General features: G+C 40.0%; 1 protein-coding gene across 3 annotated transcripts in view; it reads left to right on the top strand.

Annotated features, from left to right (window-relative positions):
* SAV1 (salvador family WW domain containing protein 1) overlaps positions 1-23,299 on the top strand; it is a 29,147-nt gene extending 5,848 nt beyond the window's left edge. For all 3 annotated transcript variants that reach the window (XM_067554750.1, XM_067554748.1, XM_067554749.1), the window contains exons 3-5: positions 8,441-8,711; positions 9,831-9,974; positions 22,912-23,299. In XM_067554750.1, the coding sequence (XP_067410851.1) occupies positions 8,441-8,711; positions 9,831-9,974; positions 22,912-23,113 (617 nt within the window). In that variant the 3' untranslated portion in view covers positions 23,114-23,299. The remainder of the gene's footprint in view (positions 1-8,440; positions 8,712-9,830; positions 9,975-22,911) is intronic.
* Positions 23,300-23,736: the final 437 nt, after the last annotated feature.

Here is a 23,736-nt window from a genome sequence, read left to right as displayed (position 1 = left end):
AGAGAAGATAGTGTTTTGTGTAATCAAAACTTTGATGGCATTGCAGCACAGTAATTCTAGATTTCTTGGCTATTTAGTTTTTTTCTGTCTTCCTGTATAAATCTAAAAATTGTGCAGCATCTGTGGAACCAGTCTATTGGCCATAGACAAGTGAAAACCTGTGTGCTTACGTTCTAACATTTGATAAATATAAAACATCTTATACAAAGATTATTTTAATAAACTGTTTTAAACTTTAAACATGTACATAAAGTATTTTAATTGTGATACATATTGTCAGTTGGTCTTTACGTGTAAGCTGGAAGCAAAATAGTAAATCTGCTGTCTCTAAGAAAACTCTACTAGCAAGAATGTCAAGACTTTAAGGTTACTGACCTCGTGTGGAATTTTTAACTTGACAGAGTTATGCTTTTGTTACAGAAAACTTTTTATTCAGGGAATAGTTGGGGGAAAACTGAGTTCCAAAGAGTAAAAATAGTAATGCTGTTTAAAATCAGTAAATAACAAAGCTTTACTGTGAAGACTTTTATACAATTTCATTTTGGTTTTCTTTGCTAAATGCTACATAATACATCTGATATGTCTAGACTCTGAACAAGAGTCATCCACATAAGTCACATGTTCCTATTAAATTACAACCATCAGGTTTTAAAAACCCTGTCTTTTGTAGGAAACAGTGAACCATTGCTGAAATAAGTTCCCCAAAGCATTAATGAAAATGACTTAAGTGCTAGTATAGGCTGGTCAGAACAGTTTCAGAAAGCATTATTGATGCTTGGTGGAACAGAAATACACTGATACCCAGATTTCCATTTCTAGTGTTTTCTTTTTATGTGATGTGTAAGGGACACTGTCAGTTGAAATCTAGTTAATTTCTAAGCCAAGTTAAAGTTAGTTGTTGGTACTGTCTCTGGATCACCCTGCCAACTTTTTGTGGTTTTACAGTCACATTTTCCTATTTGTTTAAATGTTCTCTCCTCTGCAGCTGTTTGAGACCCACACAAACAACTCCTGACAGAGGCCTTTCCTCCCCCTGCTCCTTTCACCTCTCTGGTTGCTGGAAAATGGGGGAGCTTCCATATTTGGTTCTCTTTTGTCAGTCATTCCCATATCTTTATTGCTCATAGCTTGACGGAGCAGTAGTAAGAGAGACTAGATACATGTCAGTACTACAGCTGTTCCATGCAGTAGTAGAAGTAGGGGTTCCATCTTCTGCTTCTTAGTTGAGGGGGAGGGAGCAAAAAAAGGACAATCTGGTCGCTTGCACAAAAGAGCTGCCTTTTTCCTCTACAGCATGCAATTTTAAGCTATTTGATCAGTTGCATTGCCAATGAGAATGTGAACTCAACTCTTCATCATCAGTTTCCTCTCAGCTTCCTCCTTCTCTGCATCTTTTTCAGCCTAGGATGCAGCTATCTTTTCAAAAACAAAATATCTGGCAAGATTTTTTTTTACTCCAACTTCACCTATCTTTCACCCCAATTTACCCCAATTCCACCTTCCTTCATTCTGTTTGACTTTTGTTTATCATCACCTGTCTTTTAATCCTTTAACCTATTTCCTTGACCCTATTCACCCTTCCTTTATCATCCTCATGCTCTCTCTACTTCCCCCGCCCCTCCCCTTTCTTCATCTGCTTCCTTTCTTCTGACTCACTGCTCCATTATGAAAAAACTCTTCCTTCATCTATTATGGTCTGTTGTCCTATCTCATGTCTTTCCTTTGTCTCCAGAATTCTGGAGAATGCTTTTTACTTGCTGATTTCATGTCCTTACCTCAGTCTCTTTCTTTATCCCCCTCCAGTCTGGCTTCCAGTCTCTCCACTTAAAACTGTCTTCATCAAAGTCACAATGACCAGGGCTTGAAAAAACTACTCAGTGTCTACTAGTTCAAGGATTAAGCCTATTCATCATTAGACTGAAATATACATGGAGCTCAAGCAAAGCTCCTTCTGTCTGCTCTGTTGTGCTTTTGTTATCCCCAACTGTTTATGACAGAAGACCCAGACTCTTACTGCCTGAACTTTGCTCCTCCAGTAAATGCTGCCCTCTCCCCTCCCTCCACACGCGCACGCACGCACGCACACCAGGTCAGTCAGTCAATGTTGGATCACCCCACATCTAGAAGAACCTCAATGTATCCTAGTCCCATGAAGCTCCCCCTTCTCTCATCCACACAGTGCTGACAACACTGGATCAGTCTTTTGCTGACTCAGGAAGGCATTAGTGCATGATGCACTGTTCATATTTGGAAGTCGTATCTTTTCAACGGTAATTTAGGGTTCAAAACATACAGTTTTTAAAGTGTAAGGTTATTCTGCAGAAGTTGATGGCACTAGCCTAGGAATGACTGTATTGGGCAAGGGAATTTTTTCAGGCCCTATTACAATGACTACTTTCTAGCTAAGTTTACAAGGGCTTTCTTCTGTCTTTTTCCTTCATGATCTGTTTTAGGTCTTCAGTTGTGGTTAGTCTCTGTTCTTAATCCATTGGCTCTCCTCCTTTGGCTTCCATGATTCTGCTTTCCTGATTCTCCTACCACTCCTTCAGGATCTTAGAGTTGCTAATTCTCATGTGTGTTTTCATCACGCAATATTGGTGTTCTTTCTTAAAGCTTCAGCTTCTTGAGTTAAATGATTCCCTGAAGATTCTAGCACTCATGATTACAGAGAGAGGCATGAAAACATGACCTCTGGACCCTAAAGGTTCAAACGACAATGCAAATAGAACTCCAAAATTATTATTTTTAAAAACTCGTGTTGTTTTTAAGCCAATCTCATGATTTTTGAACAGTTGTGTTGGTATCTTCTTTAATGGCACTTTTATCTTGACTTACGTCCCGCAGAGTTCCTTGTTTCCTCCTGTCTGATGTCCAGGCTATCTTCTCAATCCACTCCTTTTCTTACTCCCAGTAACTTTGTTTTTGATTAACACCTTAGTGATGTTCTCCAAAATCTAACTTTCTACTTCAGACCTTTCCCTCTCCTTCTGATTTTGTATTTTTAGCTGCTTCTCTGACATCTGAAGCATAACCTCTCAAATTCTTCTTATCTTTATTCTCTCTTCTCCATACCTGCATTAAAGCCTTTGCTAGGTCCATGGTTAAAGTCCTGTCCACGTTTCCTTGGAGCTGGGTTATAACCAGGTCTCTTGAGTCATTTGTAATTGTAGATAAGCCACAAAACTGACTGACATGTACATGAGAACTAGTGTGCTTTGAGGTCACTTTTACAGGGGGACTTTCAGAGGTGTATTTTCAGCCATTGAGGTATGAGGTATCAGAAGATGAAAATAATTAACATTACACACTGAATGATAATGAAAGCAGTAGATGCTGCTCATGTCAAGTCATAACCCTTTATAATTGTAAACGAGATTTCATGGTTCATATAATATGGGAACAAGGAAAAGAAATAAGCAGTGAGGTTAATGGTCAAGTGGAAGGGTTTTTTGGGAACAAATAGCAGAAAGCTATTTTAACAGACCTGGTGTTTTTGGTTTTTTTGGTTTTGGTTTTTTGTTTTTTTTTTTTTTTTTTTTTTTTTAGAGGAAAATGTATGACTTCTACATTATTCTTGTGTCTTTAAACTACTGTGCTGATTCTACAGTAATTTTATAGCAACACAGTTTTCACAGCTTGTTGTTGCTTTTTCTTGTTCCAGACTTTAAATTCATTTTTATCTGGTAGTGATGGGGAATGTTCCACCTGTGCAAAGGTGCATGTTGGGAATAAAGTCATCAACTTTGGCCTGGATGGGAAGAGGATAGTATTTGAGTATCTAAGGTCTGCAAATCAGGTTAATGGTGATAGTTGGTCTGATAGCTGAAAAACTCCAGCATTCACCTCCACCTTAAAAACTAAACAGTTCACTTATTTTCTCTCCCTGGCCTGTTTCCAATCCTGAGATTTGATTCTCACATCAGGTTTCTAGAGTAACTTTGGGATGGGGATGAGAGTGCCCAAGACATTTGAACAAACAAAAGTAGGGCTGAGGACCTTATTCAGTAGGCTGTACTTGTCTTCCAACCCTTTTCATGTTGGTCAAGGACTGGGGTCTAAAACTGCTCTACTTATTCCGGTTCTGCATCAAATGAGTGTTAGCAGGTTGAGGTTCCCTGCTTAGTCCCTTTGCCCCTCCACCCCCTTCTTTCTATCCACTCTGAGGTCTTCTGCTGTCCTCCCACACAATTCCATCAGGCCAATTGATTGGCCAAAGAGATGATCCATGGCAGAACCGAGACCTTCATTCAGAATAGATTCCAACAACCCATTCTTTCAAATCAGGGTATTCCCACAGAAAGATCCCTTTGATCCGACAACAAAATCATTTATGCAGTACATTTATTTTGTTCTCTCTGTGATGTATGCACAAACGAGGACTTTATTTGAATTGAAAGGCATCTCAGACTTACTGTCATTGTGGCATAATTGCATTGCAGGTCCATTTCTATAGGAATTAATATTGTAATGCAAAGGAGCTCATTTGCATTGGCTCCGGATTCCGTAATGCACGGTAAAACACAATGCTAAAAACGGATGCTTGGATGCTAGTGTTGGAGCATTGTGCTGCTGAATGTGTTGAGAATGAGACTTATTGCAGAGCCTGGCTTAAAACCTACCTTCATTGTAAAATATGGATAATAAAAAAGGTCTATCTCCATTTACATTTTCTTTTAGCAAACTGGTGAGTTAATATATAACTGCATCCCTAAAGAGAGCAGACTAGATTCAACAGGATTCCTGTGCTTTCCAGCAGCATGTAAAAACTCAGAAGCTAGTTGCCAGTTAGTTCAGAGGATTGAACGGAAGGCAGCATGTTACACCACAAAGGAAAAGGCATGCCAGAAATAACAAGGCAGTGTTGAGATAGCTTTAAGACCAGCAGTTAAAGCAAAAAGAAAGCATTGGAGTCAGAGAGAAAAAGAAATGGCAAATGAAAAAAGACAAGTTCCAGACTGCAGGGTTTTAGTGCTGCAGATTGGGCAGGGATTGCAGTCCAGTAAATGAGAATACAGTTGTGACCACTCATGAGATTTGGTAATTCTCATTCAGAAAACCACTTTCATATGAGAGAACCCACCCTTAAGCAGAAAGGAAAAAAGTTATAACTCGGAAAGGACTGAGACAGTGCTAACAGAAACCATTTTGCAGACATTTCTGTGTCTGAGCAGGAAACAGGAAAGCCTCTCTAGCAACTAATACAATGGTAGACATCTAACCCAATAAAGTACCAGGAGAAAGGAGAAGTTTTAGCTGAGATAGGACGGGGCAGATTTTAAAAGAAAAGTTGAGGTGGAGGAGTTAGACTGGGACCACTCCACCCACCAACAGGCACACCATCTTGCATTAAATAGCTGACCCCACACTTCTTCTGAAAGACCGCCCAGACTTAAAATTAACTTTGTTCCTCAACCAGTCCGTGTCAGAATATCTGCTTTGTACTGTCTGAATTTAGTTCTGAATGCCCTGGGCCCTGGGCTGACTTTGTGGTGTGTTTGTATAGTGCCTTACAGTGGACACTGGAGTCCTCGGCTGCTGTAGAAGTAGTAAATATTCTGATTGAAAGCTCCTCAAGGCAAGGTTCTTGTAATCTTGCATGTCTGTAAAGTACCAGACTTACCTCTGTCAGGTGGTATTACACAGTGTAGCTTTCTGTGTTTCAGGTTGTCTTGTTTAGTAAAATATCCTATGTTTATATCTCAGTATTTTCCTTTTTAATACTTTAAATTGCCCCTCCTTCTTTGACCAGCAATTGTGAAAAAGATTAAATGGTAATCTAGCCTTTGAAGGGGTGCTCACTCTTACTATTGATATATACAGGAGTCTAAAAGACCAAAGTAGGTTTTTTCCTCTTCCGTTGTTCCTCTAAACTACAAAATATTCCTGTTATATATTTATATATTCTCGCTTTGAGGAAGCATCTGCTGAGTACTTCCTTCATAAGAATGTTATAAGAAAAAGCAGTGTGTACAGTTTATTCTGATATTCAGTAACTCCAGATATAGAAAACAAATGTCTAAATAAAGCTCATTGTAGTTAAATGTCACAACAATTCAAAGGGCATGAGAAGCTGTACTTCACAAATACTAGTTTATCTGAAGTCCAGTATCTTTTCAAGTAGCTTAATAGGAAAGTGGTTTTCTCTCTTGGAAATAGAAACTTGAACTCTTTGACATGACAGCAGCTTGGATCTCAAATGACCACTCAGGCCCTGCTCTTACAAAAGGATCAAGATGCCTGTGGACCTTTTCTCCTCCTTGCCTTCGGTAGCACTCCACAGGGAAATACGGATCCAGGTTGCAGATTCCCTCTCAGGATCAGGGCCTGAGAAAGGGAGCCACAGCCTTAGTACACATACTACTTTGCTAGCCTTATAGAGGAAATAGCAAAAATATTTTAATACAGGGAGGGTCTCCAAGGTAAAATATTTCATAACCTGCCCGGGATAGAAATATTTTTGTTGACAAATACAAATGTTTTCAGGACCAATACTTGGTGGGTGGGGGGAGAGGATATCAATCCCTTGTTTCCTATTTTACTACATTTTAGATAATTTCCTTATTGCTGATGGCTAATATCATAGACTGAAAACGCAGGTGAGGTGTTACTCCAGTACTTGTCCTGTGCTATATCTACACGAGTAAGCGTAATACTGAGAAGAATGTCATTCATGTGCCAGTGCTGATCTGTGGGTGAACTGTCAAAAAGAAAGCATGTTCATAATTTCCCCAGATAGCAGAAGTGAGAAACAAATGAGAAGCTGCATGTGTGCATATCAGTTTATAATCGATGGTTAAATGAAGTTTTGTCTGCTTCCAATACTGCTTTTTGGATGAGCTAACATAGATAAGTTTTCTTTTGGTGGTATTCTTAGGATGATACGGGCAGTACCCTCTCTCTCTCTCTCTCACACACACACACACACACACAGAGTTATTTGTGAAGAGCCAAAGCTGAGAAAGTATTTATTCCTACATCTGTGGAGACATTGGTACTATGATAGAATCAATTGTTTAGCTTCTGAGAAAGTAAAAAAGCTAAACTTCTCTATGTAGTTCAGTGAGAAAAGATAGCATTAATTGGACACTTACCAGCTAGTTGGGAATGCTGGAAATCAAGTAAAATATTTTATTATAGAATTTGAAAGTATTGAATTAGCAATTTCTCTGTACCTAGAGGAGCATCTAACCATAGGAATGTAAAAGTAACTGTAGCTCAGGAAAATAAATTTATATTTAAAGGATTTATGACAAAGTTTAAACTGTGCCAACACTTATACTGGGTACCAAGCATCTAAAGAATGAATCGTAGTGACCTGTAAACATTTAGGTCACCATGTGTTTTACATTTTCAGCCATATTTTTTTTATCTCTGCTGGAGGTTTACTCCTTTCAACTATACTTTGACTGACATGGAGTATTCCCTTAAGTTCCACAATATATAATGAGAAGGAAAAGATAAAATTGAAATGACATGTTTATTGAGTATATGGATACTTGGTGCACTAGTTTTTATAAGGCATATAAGGATTATATTTGTATATTTAAAAAGTCATGATTTTAAAATTTTGTTAAATTGTCTTTTTACCAACTACATAACCACAAATGATCATCATTCCATTGTCTTATTTTAACTTCTACCTCTCTTCCTTCCCTTCTGTTTCTGTGACTGCCTGCATAGGTAATTTAGGAAGGCTTGTCTGCTGCTGAATGGGTTTTGAAGGTCCCATCTACACTAGAAAAACACTGTAGCTGTATTTAGTGTGGATGTAGCTGTAATGTATTACTGACATAAATTTTAGTGTCTGCTCAGGCATTTAAAATCCCATGTCAGCCAGCCCTGCTCAAGAATTCAGTGTGTTTGTAATACGGTTACAGCTTCATCCCTATTAAATATATTACATGCTTTTTTAATGTAAACGGAGCCAGTAAGTCTTGACTGAGTCTTGTGGAGGCAGGTCAGCTGGGCACTGAGCACCAAACATACTTTTAGCTTCCAGTAGATGTAAATATGGATTTAGAAAACACATTCATCCAATGTATTATAAGAGCAGTTTTATGGGTAAAACCGAGAGTACCTGGTGGCAAAAGTTCAGGTTGTTACGGAAACAAAACAGTACTTAGTTTTTTCTTTTTTCAGGGAGTGAGACCTGAGTTGCAAAAGGATTGTTGCTCTACTTGTTGGTCAGTCCGTACATATAATGTTCTAATTTCCCAATAATTAGTGATTCATTTGACTATTTCTAATTTGAAATATGTAGAGAAAAACAATATGTGAACATAGAAGTTGTAATCTATTGCAGTCTTATTCTTGAGTTGTTATTCATTCAGAAAATGACAGTCTTTTATTGCTTTGAGGAAAGTAATTACAACTTTTTTTTACAGACAGTCAACTGCAGGAATTGTTGTCAGCTTTGCTAAATTCTCTTATGTTTTTTCAGGCATTGGCAGGGTTCCTGCTACATCACTAGGAAACTTAACAAATCACAGTTCTGAAGATTTACCTCTTCCTCCTGGCTGGTCAGTGGACTGGACTATTAGAGGAAGGAAATACTACATTGATCATAACACTAATACAACTCATTGGAGCCATCCACTTGAGCGCGAGGGTCTGCCTCCTGGATGGGAAAGAGTTGAGTCAGCAGAATTTGGAGTGTATTATGTAGATCACATCAATAAAAGAGCTCAGTACAAACATCCCTGTGCTCCCAGGTAGGCTGTCAATGTTAGAGTGTGTTATAGACATTTTTCTGATCTAATTTAGCATAGAAAAATCAAACTTTTTTCTGTCTTAGTATATAATGTATCAGTGAGGTACTATTTTCATATGTGGAACTTTACTGGTTCCTGAGCAAGTTGCTTCAGTTGTAAAGGGGGATACCTTAAGGCTTCAGTTTCCTGAACTGTGTTGATTTTTAATATAAGTTCAGAACACAGAATATTGCTATCAACTAATCAAAGCCAATACAGCACTGGACATTAAGAGCAACAGAATACTTCAGAAACAGAAACATGTTACAGGTCAAAAGGAGGCTGTTAAATCTTACCTTCCAGGGATCTGTCCTCACTAATAACCTGTAGTAATATTCCTGAAGAGGCCATTTGTCATTTTAAACAAGGGCTAGTTCTGCTCTAAAATGAAAACCCCTATTTCATCTACACAGAATATAAATGTTGGTAACTTTTTGTTACTATACTCCAAAATGCTCATCCCTGCTGTACTATTTTTCCTACTGTTTCTTCATGCAAGAAGGAAAAATCTCCATGTGGAACAATAAATATTTTAAAGATGAAATTTGTTCTTGTGGAATAGCTTCTACCAAATGTAACTAGAACATATTTGTTCTAAATCCATTGAGTATCAGGTTGATCAGCTAAATGATGCTTGCCTCTTTTATCTCTTAAAATCAGTTTTTCATTTTTGTTCAGACCATTTTAGTAACAAGGCAGTGATAACAAGTGAAATGGTCTGAGATGAATTTGTACAATATGATAATAAACCGCAACAGTGTTTACATTTGTGTTTAGAATGTAATAATAATTGTGCCATGGTCTTTATTCTAAATGACTGCAGAAAGGTCTCCTTACTCCCAGTAAAGGAATGCTGGGGCATTTAAAATTAGATGCAACCCACCTGTATGCTGTGATACCATCAGTCTGCATACATGACTCTTATTGTTTTAAATGGCTGTATAGATCAATAGTTTTGATTAAGATTTTAATATTTTGGTCAAAATTAACGTTTTAATTATAGTAGTATATTTAATTTTGTTGCTTTTGGAGGTTGTTGAATTGATAGACATCTATAACGTATCTCTGTCCTTTATACAGCGTTCCTCGTTATGATCAGCCTCCACCAGTGACTTACCAGCCGCAGCAAGTGGAGAGAAGCCAGCCCCTCCTGGTACCTGCAAATCCGTACCACACTGCAGAGATTCCTGACTGGCTACAGGTCTATGCCAGAGCTCCTGTAAAGTGAGTATTGTTTCATTCCTTACAAAATGACTTAATGTCTGTTTTTAAAAAACAAATATATTCTTCTCTACAGCTGTACTTCAATACCTAGAAAAGAAAAATAGGGTTTTTTGCATGATATACATTAATTTTTCATTGCACAGGCACTATTATTAGCAGTAGAATGAAATGTCAGAAGTTAGGGCAGATATTTTCATTTATTCAGCATATGAGTGCAACCATATGCAAAAGTTGTGGGGACCAGATACACGGAAACTTGTAACGGTATCGATGGGACATCAACAGGATAGTAAAAAAGATTTGGTTAGAGAATGTCCCCTTCATTCCTCTCCCAAACCCACCCAGTATATATGATAGAGGTTTAACATCAGGATTTCTGCAATGAGATCAGAATTAGTGTAAAAATAACATATTTGGTCGGATGGAGGGAGATTTATTTCACAGTATGCTGTTACTGATCTTTGGCTGTGACACTAGAGTGGTATTAAATCCAGTTCTGGGAGATTTGTTTTGCCTTAGGTAGAGGATAAGTGCTGTGACAGTAATAGTCATAGGAAGGAGAGACAGATGGTCATGGATAAAATATGCACTCAAGCAGCAGGCCCAATTTAATCTTTCCGAGTAGTGTATCTTAAATACACACACACAGCACTGAAGTAACATTGCAGGTCTGATGTAATCCTCACTGTCATGGCGGCTACTCTCCATTGTGCTGAGAGAGAGTAGTCTATGCTGCTCTCTTGGACCTCAGAAATCTGATTGCTAATCGTGAGGTGAGGATTCTCTTTCCTCCATCTTCAGCCTCTGACGGACCAAATTACATCCATTAGGTTAGTCTGGACCCAGAGTAATATGACTGTCTACCAGCATAGCAAGACGGGGAATTGAAGAAATATTGAGTGCCTATCTTTTGTGAGAGGGTCAGTTGCAGCTGAAGAATCCAGTTAATTCCTGTCTCCACCAAATGGAACAGGTCTCTCTATTCTGAGTTTGTTTTTTTTAACTTTTCTTTTGTTTATTTGTAAATTGGCAGGAATTTCCTATACAGTTTTTCTCTAGGAAAAGCCTATTTGTTTTCTCTCCCTTTCCTCTGTAAGGAGCTGTCAAATAGAATAAACCCCTGAAACTAAACACTAAGGGTGTGTCTAAGAAAAGTACAGTTCCTTATGCTGGCTTTAGGAAATATCGTCGCATTTAATCTTTTCTAGCCTATTAACTTTTTGATTTCTTAAAGTAAATTTTGTGCTTTTTTGGAAACAAACCCACACAAATTTCACAACAAAATTAAGAATTTTGCATTTAGACTGTTTGAAAACAACATCTCGGTCCAAAAATCTTCATTACCAATAACTAAATAAAATAGAAAAAATGTATGGTGGGAACCATATTTTTAAAAGAAATTACGCTATTTTAGGAGCTAAAAGTCTGTCCCAGAAGAATGTTTTTTTTTACTCTATTCAGAGAAAAGAAATCAAATATACGGACCTGAATTACCACAGAGCAATACCACCACCACCAAGAAAAGCAATTTACAATTTAGGGATTGTGGTTTTAATATTTTGTGATATGAAATCAACTTGTAGACAAATTAACAGAATTGTAACAATGACTGAAGTTTCGGATCCATAGGTTTTGTATGATCTTCAGTGACTTCCAGGTGCATGTTCTTTTTAAAGAAGCCGATGGTAATATAATTTAACGTGTTTTATAGCTATATGTGGTTATTGGGCCTCCCCAGCAACCTGTAAAGATTTAAATTGGTATAAATTTGAACAATTTTTTTATGCACCGGAGATGTGTTCAGTTCCTGTAATCTGTTGGAAACGCTTGTTTCCTATAAGCACTTTTAGTTACTGGCATTAATTGTGCTCTGTTAATTAGGTTTTGGGAGCATCTAGTCAGTGTCTATTTTTAAACTGTTTCAGTGTTAGGTAGGTTCTTGTCAATGCACTTGTGGAAACCTCGGAACAGATGGTCTCACATTCTTACTAATGTCTGTAAAGTTTATAGGATGTGACAAAATTAGAGCAAGTTAAACTAATCCAAAGAATTAAAATGTGATTCAGATAGTTCAGAAGAAATAATGAATTCATACATAAAGACAATATCCTTTAATGTTCAGAGCACTTCACAATCATTGAATCCTTGTAATACCCTTCCGAGGAACATAGTTTCGTATTACCCCCAGGTTACAGATAGAGAAACTGAGGAAGAGAGAGAAATTTGCTCACGATCTGATTGATAGTGCATTGCAGCTAGCATTAGACTTTAGGGTCCTGTTAAAGAAAAATTATCAAGTAGTTTGTCACAATTAAAATCTAGTAGAAGCAGATCATATTCTAGAGATTCTAAATACAATGTTTAACTCTTTACGCCATTGTCAAAAAATGCCTCTCTTAGTTTAGGGCTTGATAGAATAAACATACAGTGGCGTCTGTCCTGCAGCAACGATCGTCCAATAGATTGTAATGACAGAAAGGCACAACACCATAGTAATAACAACGATCATAATTTCAGCTGAGCTGAAATTTATTGTGAAATCTTATGTTTAAAAACATTTTTATGTTGATGTAGTTACCAGCAGATCTGGTTATACTTTCTGTGATATGGAAATGACTGTCACTATAATTTCAAATTCAGTTAAGACTTGGGGAATTCAGTGTTGGCCAAATGGTAAAATAGATAGAATCTTGAAACAAATTCTGCAGATTGTCTATAAGTGGATAATACCAATAGAGAATTTAAAGAAATAGCTCCATTAATAAGTACTTGATCCAGTTATTTTCAAAATGTATTGCTTAATCATCTTGAATGTTAAATCCAATGTGAATGCAATAACAGTGAGAGATTGGAGAGATGCAATAACAGTGAGAGATTTCATTCCTTATGCCACCGACAATATCATTTGTCTCGGGTGACAATAGGGTGACCAGATGCCCCGACTTTATAGGGACAGTCCTGATATTTGGGGCTTTGTCTTATATAGGCGCCTATTACCCCCAACCTTCTGTCCTGATATTTCACCCTTGCTATCTGGTCATCTAGGTGACAATATCATATAACAAATTACATATTTATAAGTCAGAGATCAGAATTTTTTTAATTTTGCCCAAATTAATATAGGTCAGGGATCACTGAACATGGTTAGCTCCCATTGTTAAAAATTAAGTATTGACAAGAGATGTAGGAAACTTGCCTTGCTAAATGCTTGACAGTCCTCATCTAGATTCTCCTCCTGCCCCATACATTGAAACATAGTTGTGGCCTTTAGTATGTACTATATCTGGTAGTTAATAATTTAGGGATCTTTTTCAGGGTGTGGAATCTCACAAGGCTCATGCTTGAAATGAAAAAGAATAGCCTAAATGGAATAGGAAGTGTCTTCCAAGTATCACATCCAGATTACATTGGAATAACATTTTTCATCCACCTAAAGAGAAAAATCTTTTACCAATGAGGATTGTCTTCAGTTTATTAAAGGCTATTAAAACATAACAAGAGAAACAAATTAAACAATGATGAAGGTGGATATGGGGATCAAAAAGCCAGGGTTAAGAGGAAAGAGCAAGATATCCTTTTGGACTGGCCAATCATTTAGATTTTTTTTTAGGACAGTTCCATATTTACACTACATCAGCCAGTCTACGTGCAGTGGAGCTGTTGTTCAGACTGGTTGACATGTTGCCAGATGCATTGAGAGGAGCCTGTTACCCATTGCTTAAAAAGCCAGAAATAGAAGGCATTGTTTGGATGCTCAGTGTAATCAACGTATCTGGATAACTGAGTGTACTTCAAGTAAACTAGCATTCCCATTCTTATCAGTGGCTCAATGGCTCTTTAATCAGACCCCTCACCCTCTACACAACATTCTGTTGGGAGCTGATGTTTGAAGTCATAGCACCAAAAAAGCAATCAGCAGCCCTAACTTGCTGATTTATTTCTGGGAGGCTGCCAGAAGTGGCAGCCACATATAGCTACAGAAGATGCACAATTATAGCAACCCACAATCCCACTTTAAAATATAAAATAACAGCAGCGAAGTCATAGAACACGTTTGGACACAGCTTCGCTCTGTGTCTTAGATGCAGCTTTGCTTCCTGTTACCAGTTAAATAAGAAACCGTCCCACTGAGCGCCAAATTTAGCTGCCTGCTGCTTTTTATAACTGATATTCATTGATGTTTGATTAAGTGTCCAACAACATTGGCTCAAGGATCATCAAAGACCCTGCTCCACCTCTGCACAGTTCACTAGGGACAGAAAAGGAAAGCATTGCATTATCTGTAATTAGCACTGATTCAGGAGCAACCAGGAGCCTGTTTTTTTAATAATAAAAAAAAAAAAAAAGTCGTGCTGACTTGTTTGGCAGTCTGCACGTAAAGGCCTGGAAGTAGACAACTTCCCTTATTGTTGTTTATATTACCGTAGTGCTTAGGCGCCCTAGTCATACGTCAGGACCCTATAAATCTTTCCAAAAAAATAAATGCCCCCAATCACTAGTTAATAACTAAAGCTGGTTTTCTCAGAGTGCATTATTTTGGAAAATCGTTGATTTGGCAATGCAATTATGTCAAGTCGTGGAATAAGGTGAAAAAATAATGAAATGTCTGATCTGAGCTTAAACCCTTCATATTTCAAAGGAGGTTTCTTTGGATGTCATCTGCGCTCCTGAGTCCTCCCACCTTCCAGTGCACATAGAGCCCTTCTGGCCATCTGCCTTTTTAATAATTATTAAAATATTAATGTTTTTATTTATAATTGCAGGAGGCAGTTTTCTGCCGTATCCTTTCTTCTTCCTGGTCTCCTGGCTTGTGGCATCTTAAAGTAGATGTTGCATTACTTCCACTGCACATATATTCATCCATTTTTTCATCTAGTTTATTCAGACCAAGATGATTATCTAATTTATTCATTTTTGTTTTACTGGTACCTATAGCAAGTAGGTACACATTTACACTTGAGAGAATACAAAATGAAATCAGTTTTATGTGGTTGCTGGACAAGGAAGATTAGACAGTCTGATATCACTAGTAATTGTGCTAATAGACTGTATAAATATATTGTGATTCCTCTTTTACCAAAACAGCATGATATAAAGTACTCATCAGCAGTCCCTCAAAGTTGAGGACGATTGTCTTTCATGGATTGTCCATTTTAAGTTATCTGTGAGTCCACTGATGACTCATGAGGCCTATTCTAGAGCCACCAACTCTGCCACATTGCATACACATATTTCCGAGCAGGGTGGGTGAACCTGGAATGTTGGTTCAAGCCCTGGTACACTCTTTCTGTCGCTCCCGTTTATCTGTTACATGTAGTCATATCTGGTTCTCAAAGTGCTCCGTTCCCTGCCTCAAGCAGTTCCTCCATTGTTGTCAGTCCTAGGCTATACATTCCCATGAATTGATGTCAATGTTGCATTTCCTCACATTAGCCTTGAGGATGTCTCTGTAGTGTTTTTTCTGCCCTCCTCTAGCACATTTGCCTTGGCTGAGTTGAGACTAGAAAACTTGCTTTGGCAGTCTGAAATCAGGCATCTGGATAACATGACCTGCCCAGCGAAGTTGATGATAATTAATCATGGCTTCAGTGCTCATAATATCAGTTTGCTAGAGAATACTGATGTTAGTGCATCTATCAGCCCATTTAATTCAAAGAATCTTACACCTCTTGCAAGGATCAATATTAGCTCCATTATTCACCTTGTATTCGAATGACTTACCGTATACCAGGTCTTGCAGGTTTGTTTATGCGGATGACATATGCCTCAGCACTCAGGCGCACTCCTTTGACATACTTGAGTGTTCCGAATGCAGATATGGCGGCTATGGCTGATTATTGTCGTTGTTGGCACCTTATCCCAAGTGGAAGTAAGACTGTGTCGAGTGTCTTCCACTTACATCATGCACAAGCGGGCAGAGAGCTGAATATAGTTCTCAATGGTCAGCAAATAAAACATAATTTGCATCCAGTCTATCTAGGCGTCACGTTGGGTAGAACTGTCATATATTGTGACCACCTTACAAAGATAATAACTGTTGTGCGTTTTGACCTTAATCTGCTCGGAAAACTGGCTGGAATGACATGGGGCGCCAATGCCCAAATGTTACGCACTTTAGCCTTGGCACTCTGTTACTCAGCGGCAGAGTATTGCGCTTCAGTACCAACTCGCTTGTCTCACATAAAGATGATCGACGTACAACCAAATTCCACCATGCGTATTATTTCAGGCACACTTAATTCTACTTTCATGGTTACTGGTTCTCTGCAATATTGCTACACCCAATGTTCACAGAGGAAAGCATAGCAAAACTCATGTCGAAGCTACGTGATATGCTATGCCTACCATTAATCAAAGACTTGTTTAATCCACCACATAGTCATTTGCCCTCATGACACCCATTGTGGATAAGTTTACCAGGTGAGGGATTTACAGTAGATAACACATGGTGAGCTTTGTGGTCTGCAGAGAAAGTGACAAATAATTATCTTGTCCCAGACCACACTCAACATCAACGTTTAACTTACCTCGAAGGCAGTGGAGCCTTCTGAACTGGTTTTGTACCAGATGTGGAATTTGTGCTGCAGTGGAATTTTGGGGGCATTTTAGAGACAGTCCACTAAGTTGATGTGGGCAGCCACAAACCATGACACAGATTGTTGAGGACTGCAAAATGACTCAACTTCCTAGAGGTCTTCATGCCTTGAACATCACTGATAATGCTGTGGCGTGGCTTGGCTTGACCAGATTGCATACGCCAAACACATCTTACACATACAGAGTTGATGATACTTCTCCAGCTCCTTAAGATGTCTCCTATATGTTGTGCACATTTCATAACAATACAATAGGGTGGGGATGACAACACCTTTGTAAACCATAAGTTTGGTTTTAATTCTGATGTCGCAATCTTTAAATACCCTCTTTCTCAGACAACCAAAAGCTTGGCTAGCACATTTGAGCCGGTTTCTTCATCAATGTCAACCATCTGTGAGAGGTGGCGTCCAAGATATGCGAAATGCACAATGTTCTCTAGAAGGTTATCATGGATCTGTATTGCTGGTGCTGGGAGTTGTTCACCAGGAGCTTGCTGATAGAGGACCTTTTGTCTTCTGGATGTTGAGTGTCACCCCCTATACTGCAACTAGAAAACAAGACTCAAACCAGATCAAACAAAATTCTGGTACTGGGACTGCAGAAAGATGCATTGTTTTGCCTCTGTTTTAAAAAAAAATGGTGCAACCTGTCACGGTTACAGGGTTAGCTGCCTCCTTGACCCCTCTCCAGTGTCCAAGTGCACCCTTTCAAGCGACAGGCTCTGCATCTTCACTGCTGTCAGGATGGAATTCGCTGATTACCCCCCTTGCAGACCTTGTCTTTTGGCTACAACACCCATGTTTACCAACCTCGTTTTCTCAGCAGATCCCTCTGGGTTGGACACCTGCAAGAGACTTCCTTTTGGGAACAAAATACCCCTCAGTAAATGCAGCGCCTCAGAACAGCTCCATCAGAAGGAAGTATTGTTTATGCATAGGAGAGAAAAGGGTTAAACCAACAAGATATATACACACAGTTCTTCCCTTCAGCTTAGCATTTCCTCCAAGCTTATGCTAGCCCAACTTAACCCAGGCAGCGTGGCTTCTGGAGACCAGGGTTCCGTCTGCTGCTTTATCAACACTGCCTCTGTGTGTCTTTTTTTCCCTGAGCTTCCGGGAGTGTCTTTTTTTGTAACCAGGTAGGCCCCTTTATTTTGTGTCCACAAACTAGAGCCCCTTCCTCTTGCCAAACTTGTCTGACGAGAGCACTAGGGGTGAAGCTAGACCACCAGAGAGTAGTCCAGTCATCTTGTAAGTGCTGGCAGATGGCTGGTTATTTGAATCCATTGTACTCCTTTCTGGGGACATGTGAGTAACTCCTGCGGGAATTAACCGCCTTGTCACCATGTGGCAGACTTTGTAATGTTCACCTCCCGCATTCTTCGCACATCCATTTCATTGACAAGTTCTAGTAATTCCTTGCTTTAGAGCAGGGACTTGAAATTTTGCCACGGGGTGAATGGCCTTATTGTCAGGGATGTGATTTTTCCTGTTCCAGTGGAAAAATGCCTAAATATGGACAAGTTATAAACCTCTGAACAATTGCAATTTGCACATGCTCAGTAGAGATTTGCTAGAATTTGGCAGCTCAATTCTCCAAGGATTCCATCTGCACTGAGGATGCTACGGTGCGGGGCTGCAGGGTTCGAGCAGGATTCCCTGCATTTACTGCCCCAGGCTGCAGCTGGTCACTACACTGCTCCGGAAATCCTGTGGTGCTGAGTCTCAGAGCCTGGGTCAGTTGGCTCAGACTGCGGTGCTACAAATAGCAGTGTAGATGTTCAGGTTCAGGCTGGAGCTTGGCTCTGTGGCCCTTCCCGGATCTCAGCCCAAAAACCTGAACATCTCCACTGCTATTTTTAGCCCCACAACCCTGAGTCAATTGACCCCGGCTCTGAGACTCTGTGCCATGGGTTTTTCTTTGCCGTGTAGATGTACCCTGTGGCACCGAACAGCAAAGCTGAGAGGATCTTTCTCCTGAGCTCTCAGTGCTCCCTCTGTTAGCACGCAGGCAGTGTGGAGAAGGAAACCACCTGAATTGAATGCATATGGGACAAGAGCCAGATCTGTGGAGGGACTGTATGAGGACAAAGAACACTGGGAGGGGGGACTGGGACAAAGAGCCTTGGGGCCGAAGTTGTGGAGGCCACAGGGACTGGCTGGGCAAGAAGGCCGGGACTGAAAGCTGGGTGGGATGGGGACTGTGGGTGGGTGGGCAGAGAAGCCTGAGATGAGATGCTGGAATGGGGTGCAGTTAAGGGGAATCTGGGACTGGCTGGGCAGGAGCCTGTGGAGCCAGGATAGGGGATTTGGATAATGAACCCATGGGGCTGGGACTGGGAACCAGAGTTGTGGGAGAGACTGGTCTTCTGAGTGTATGTCTGCGCTGCAGTTAGAGACCTACAGCTGGCCTGGGCCAGCTGACTTGGGCTTAGGCTGTTTAGTTGTGCAGACATTCAGGCTTACGCTACACCTGAGCTCTGGGATACTCCCACTAGACCCTGGGCTCTAGCCCAAGCCCAGATGTCTACACCGCAGTCAAACAACCCTTTAACCCGAGCCCTGCGAGCCCAAGTCAGCTGGCCCGGGCCAGCCACAGGTTTTAAATTGTAGTGGGGACGTGCCCTGAGGGGGCACTTGGGTGAGGAGTCTGGTGATGGACAAGAAGCCATGAGTGGGTAAGGGGTGGGAAGGGTTAGGACAAGGATAGGTTGGAGAGGACAAGGGGTCAATCTTGGGGTGTAACAGGCTGTGCCCACTAGAACACACTGCCCTCCAGAGCCTGGAATGGAACTAACGAATCCGGAGTCTGTCAGCAAATATCTGAGACCCACTAACACAGTTGGCATGCGGTTGTCAATATGATGTCGATTGTTTTTCTTTTTTTTTTAAAAGCCCAGTAAATTATGTACAAAAAACTACATTAAAAACCTGAATGTAATTCAAGCACTCTAAAGTTAAGAAATGCCAGGTTTAAGGTTGCCTGTGCAACCTAATTCAGCCCTGTTGTGTGTATGCATGATGGTAGTCTTTGATTACGTGATCACGTACTTTTTTTCCACAGGATCCCTGCCTCATTCAGTGCAGCAGATGGACCTTGCACTGGGAATGAATCAGGGTTGTATAATGAAAGATGTGGTTGTCTCTAGGACCCCAGCCTCATCTGTTTCAGAAGTTTTGGAAGGTGTGTAGTGAACAAAGCAGGGGATTGCAGGAAGAGAAGTATGGTCTCATGGCTAAGGCAGTTGAATACTACCCTGGAGAAGGATTCTATTCTTGCCTTTGCCACAGAATTCCTGTATGATGCTGGTCAATTCACTTAAACCAAACTATTCATAGGTGTCACTAATGGTGTGTTCCTCATTTTCTGGGTGCACAACTCAAGACCCTAGGGTCATGATTTGCAGACATGCTGAGCACTCGGAGAGCTGCAATGAGTCAATGAGGGTATGTCTATACTGACGCCGGCAAAGTCGCCGGCGTCAGATCGATCTTTCTGAATCGATTTAGCGGTCATTGTAGACCTGCTCAATCGATCAGGAAGTCGACCGAGTAAAACCACCCCTTCAAGTAGAGTAGCGCTGCGTTGATGGGAACGCTGTTCCCGTCGGCTCAGCGCAATGAAGACACCACGCAGAAGGGAAGCACAGCAGTCGACGTGAGTTACGCAAGCGACTCTGCGTAGTTTGTGTAACTCCTGTCGACTGCCGCCAAATCTCGAGGTAAGCGTAGACCAGGGCTGAGAGTTGTGCTTTGAACATACAAAGGTCTGTATAATGCTGTGTTCTCAGGAAAATGGGTCCTAGGCATTTCAGATAAGACCCCCAAAGTGGACACTTGACCTTGATCTCTCTCTGCCTCGGTTTCCCATCTGTAAAGTAAGGATACGCCTCATTGCACAAGGGTACTATGAAAATAATTCACTTTTGTGAAGCCTTTACATACTATAGTGATGAGCCGTTGAAACACTGGGGAGGAAGTGAATAATTCTGTATTCAGAGCAAGGTTTGAATAGCGTGTGGTAAATAAGGCCATGGGGCACACATTGAACAAGGAAGTAAAACTAGACTCCAGGCCTAAACAATGCCGAAGTGGCATAGACTTGATTAGTCACAATATTTTTTTGTTTCATTTCATGTAAATAATGCCATTCAGGAGACTTCCATTAAATTCAGATGGGTTAATGAAAAGTGGGAGGCATGAATAGGTATGTTGTATTATATAAGTTTTGTATGTGGCTAAAAGCCCAAGATAGTCTGTGATGATCACAGGAAAGTTACATGTTTAAGTATTCAAAAAGTGATCAAAATCAGTAAGTTTAAACAGAATTACTACGTGCAAAGGGTAAACTTATGAGCACTGGCTGTAACTGAGCCTTGACATATTTATCTAGCGGTAAAATGCTTTGTAATGCAAGTGGCTAACTATAAAAACATAAGTGATAGCAAATGAACTTTCTATATGTAATCAGCTAAAAACCTGCTAAATAGTGAACTTTAGGTATTCATTCTTAGTGGCCAGTGACATTCAAAAACCACTCCACTATATGCTTCTCCTTCCACCTTCTTGACTGAAGTTGCCTTGCTATCTTGCCTCAGTGTTTTTATTTTAGTAAGCCTCCCCTCAGTCTTGCTGGGTGACATCTCTGACTTTTAACAAAGGTTGTTGCGCTCCAGTCTTTTGGGGTTTTGTTGCACCTGTCTGTAGGTGCTTTACAAACTTCCACATTATGCATCTTGCTTAAGCTGTTTTCCCCGGACCAATTTCCCTCCCCCCGCTGTACTATCATCTGTACATACTTTACAATAAGGATATAAATCAGGGATTCTCAAATTGTTTTTTGCTGGGACCCCCTTTGAAAATATTTCAGGCTGTGACGACCCTCCCCCCATGCCATGCCACCCTCCCTCAAGTCATGCCACCCTTACTTCTGCACTGCTGCTGCCGGTGGCACTACCTTCAGAGCATCTGGCCAGCAGCTGCTGCTCTCTGGCCACCCAGCTTTGAAGGGCTCTGGCTGTCAGTCATACACGGGGCTGACAGCCACAGCCCCGACATGTGCTGAGGCTGACAGCTCGCGACCCCACCCCCCCAATAATAACCTTCTGACCCCTTGAGGGCTCCCAACCCTTAGTTTGAGAACCCCGGATATAAATGAAGAGAGGGAGATCTCAGAAGATCATAGCATCTCAGAAGATCATAGCACAAGGAGTAGTAACTTGGGGAATGAAAACTAAATATTTAACCATAAGCAGCTAAGTAATACACTTGGATTATACTGCTTGATACAGAACAGGTTAGCTCAGATAGTGTAATGATGTGTATAGTCCTGCAAAACCCAGAGGGTCTCGTTAGGTGACCCAGGCTGCCATGTTTTGCCTTGTTCATTTATGCAAATGTAACCATTGTAATAAACAGACAATAAAACAGCATAGTGATCTACAGTCCTGATTGGCTTTAAAGATAGATTTAGGCAAGCTTCATTTTCTTTCATCTGCTTGATTATGTGGAAATGTGAACAGAAAGATATAGGTCAAATGTTCCAAAAGGAGAGCACTGTGAAGACATTACATTGTAAAATGAAGGCTTCAGTTTTAATTCCATTGGCCATAACTGAAGAGTAGCATATAGAATATAGCTATGAATTAACCTCCAGCAATCAGTCTCCTCCTTCACCAGCTGTAATTATTAAGGCAAGGGCAAGGATGCTTCAGGAGCAGAACAATACTGTGGATAAAAAAAGAGGCTTTGGAAAGCCTGTGAATTCTGTCCTCTAGGAGGCAGGCATTTGGGAGTACTGAGTTAATCAGTTAACGTACTTGCTTATTTTTTCAGGTTATTCTGTTGACCTCCCAAGTTGTCTACAGTGGATGAGGGAAGTCGTGTCGTCCCCCCCCCCCCCCCCATTGTATGCACACAAAATTCAAACTACACTTACTTAGGGGGATTTCTTGAATTTTTGTAATGCCAATGTATTCACTACATTTTGGTTTATAGCAATTGCTTGCTAGTATCTTAAATAATTGTATATGTCTTATAAAATTGTTTGCTATTTTACATGAATATATAAAGTATGTTTGAGTGATTCCTCAGTTTAGCTTTGTGGGATTTCTTCCTCTTCCTTTAAGAAACAAATTATTGCAGAGGTTAACGAGACTAATGTTAATTGTGGAAGTATGCGGCTATATGAAATAGCTTCACCAGTGTCAACTACTAAAAATGCCATCAGTGGCTTCACAGTTATAAAATGATATGCAGAATGTCTCATGTATGTATTTGCATATAATGACATGTAAATATGCATCTCATGTATTTATTTATATGTCTATATCTCAAAACAGATATGATCACATTCTGAAGTGGGAACTCTTCCAGCTAGCTGATCTGGATACATACCAGGGAATGTTGAAACTGCTGTTCATGAAAGAACTGGAACGAATTGTTAAACTATATGAAGCGTACAGGCAAGCCCTTCTCACAGAGCTGGAGAATCGCAAGCAAAGGCAGCAGTGGTATGCACAACAACATGGCAAGAATTTTTAAGCTAACAGTTTTTTTAAAATGGAATTTCATGAAGACCCTAAGAGCTTTAAAAGATTTTTTTTAAAACCGTGAACAAGTGCTTTGGTTAAAAAGGCAGCTTATTTTTGTTGATATTGCACCTTTGTCATTAATTATCCTCTTGAAATATTTTCTACATATATAAAGTATTGTTTATAGAATGAAAAACATGTTTGTTATTCTTTTTCTATACAAAAAAGTTAGTTTGTTCTGAGATCCAGTGTGGAGGAAAAAATACTTGATTCTGGTATCTCCCTTTAGCAGATAGCTGTAGTAAGAAACTGTCTATATATTTTTAAATGGTGATAGATGCAATTATAAGGAATGTCATGGATACAAAACGGTGTTGTTAAAATCCACATTAATACGTCAGTTTATTTCTCTTCAGATGCACTGTGTGTCTCCGAGGAGCGTCTGTTCTTTGGGCACCATCTAAGCTAAGATATTTACCACTTTAAAGTACAGAACTCTGACACTTAGGTCTTGTCTACACTAGCACTTATGCCAGCAAATCTTTTGTCGCTCATGGGTGTGAAAAAACACACCCTTGAGTGACATAACTTTTGCCGGCATAAGCGCTTTTATAGCTGAGTTATGTCGATGGG

The sequence above is a fragment of the Emydura macquarii genome, unplaced genomic scaffold, assembly GCF_026122565.2.
Source record: "Emydura macquarii macquarii isolate MOO-44397 ecotype Brisbane River unplaced genomic scaffold, CSIRO-AGI_Emac_v2 contig_1551, whole genome shotgun sequence".
Taxonomy (NCBI): domain Eukaryota; kingdom Metazoa; phylum Chordata; order Testudines; family Chelidae; genus Emydura; species Emydura macquarii.
The sequence above is the reverse complement of the archived record's forward strand: the minus strand, read 5'-3'. Positions and strand labels throughout refer to the sequence as shown.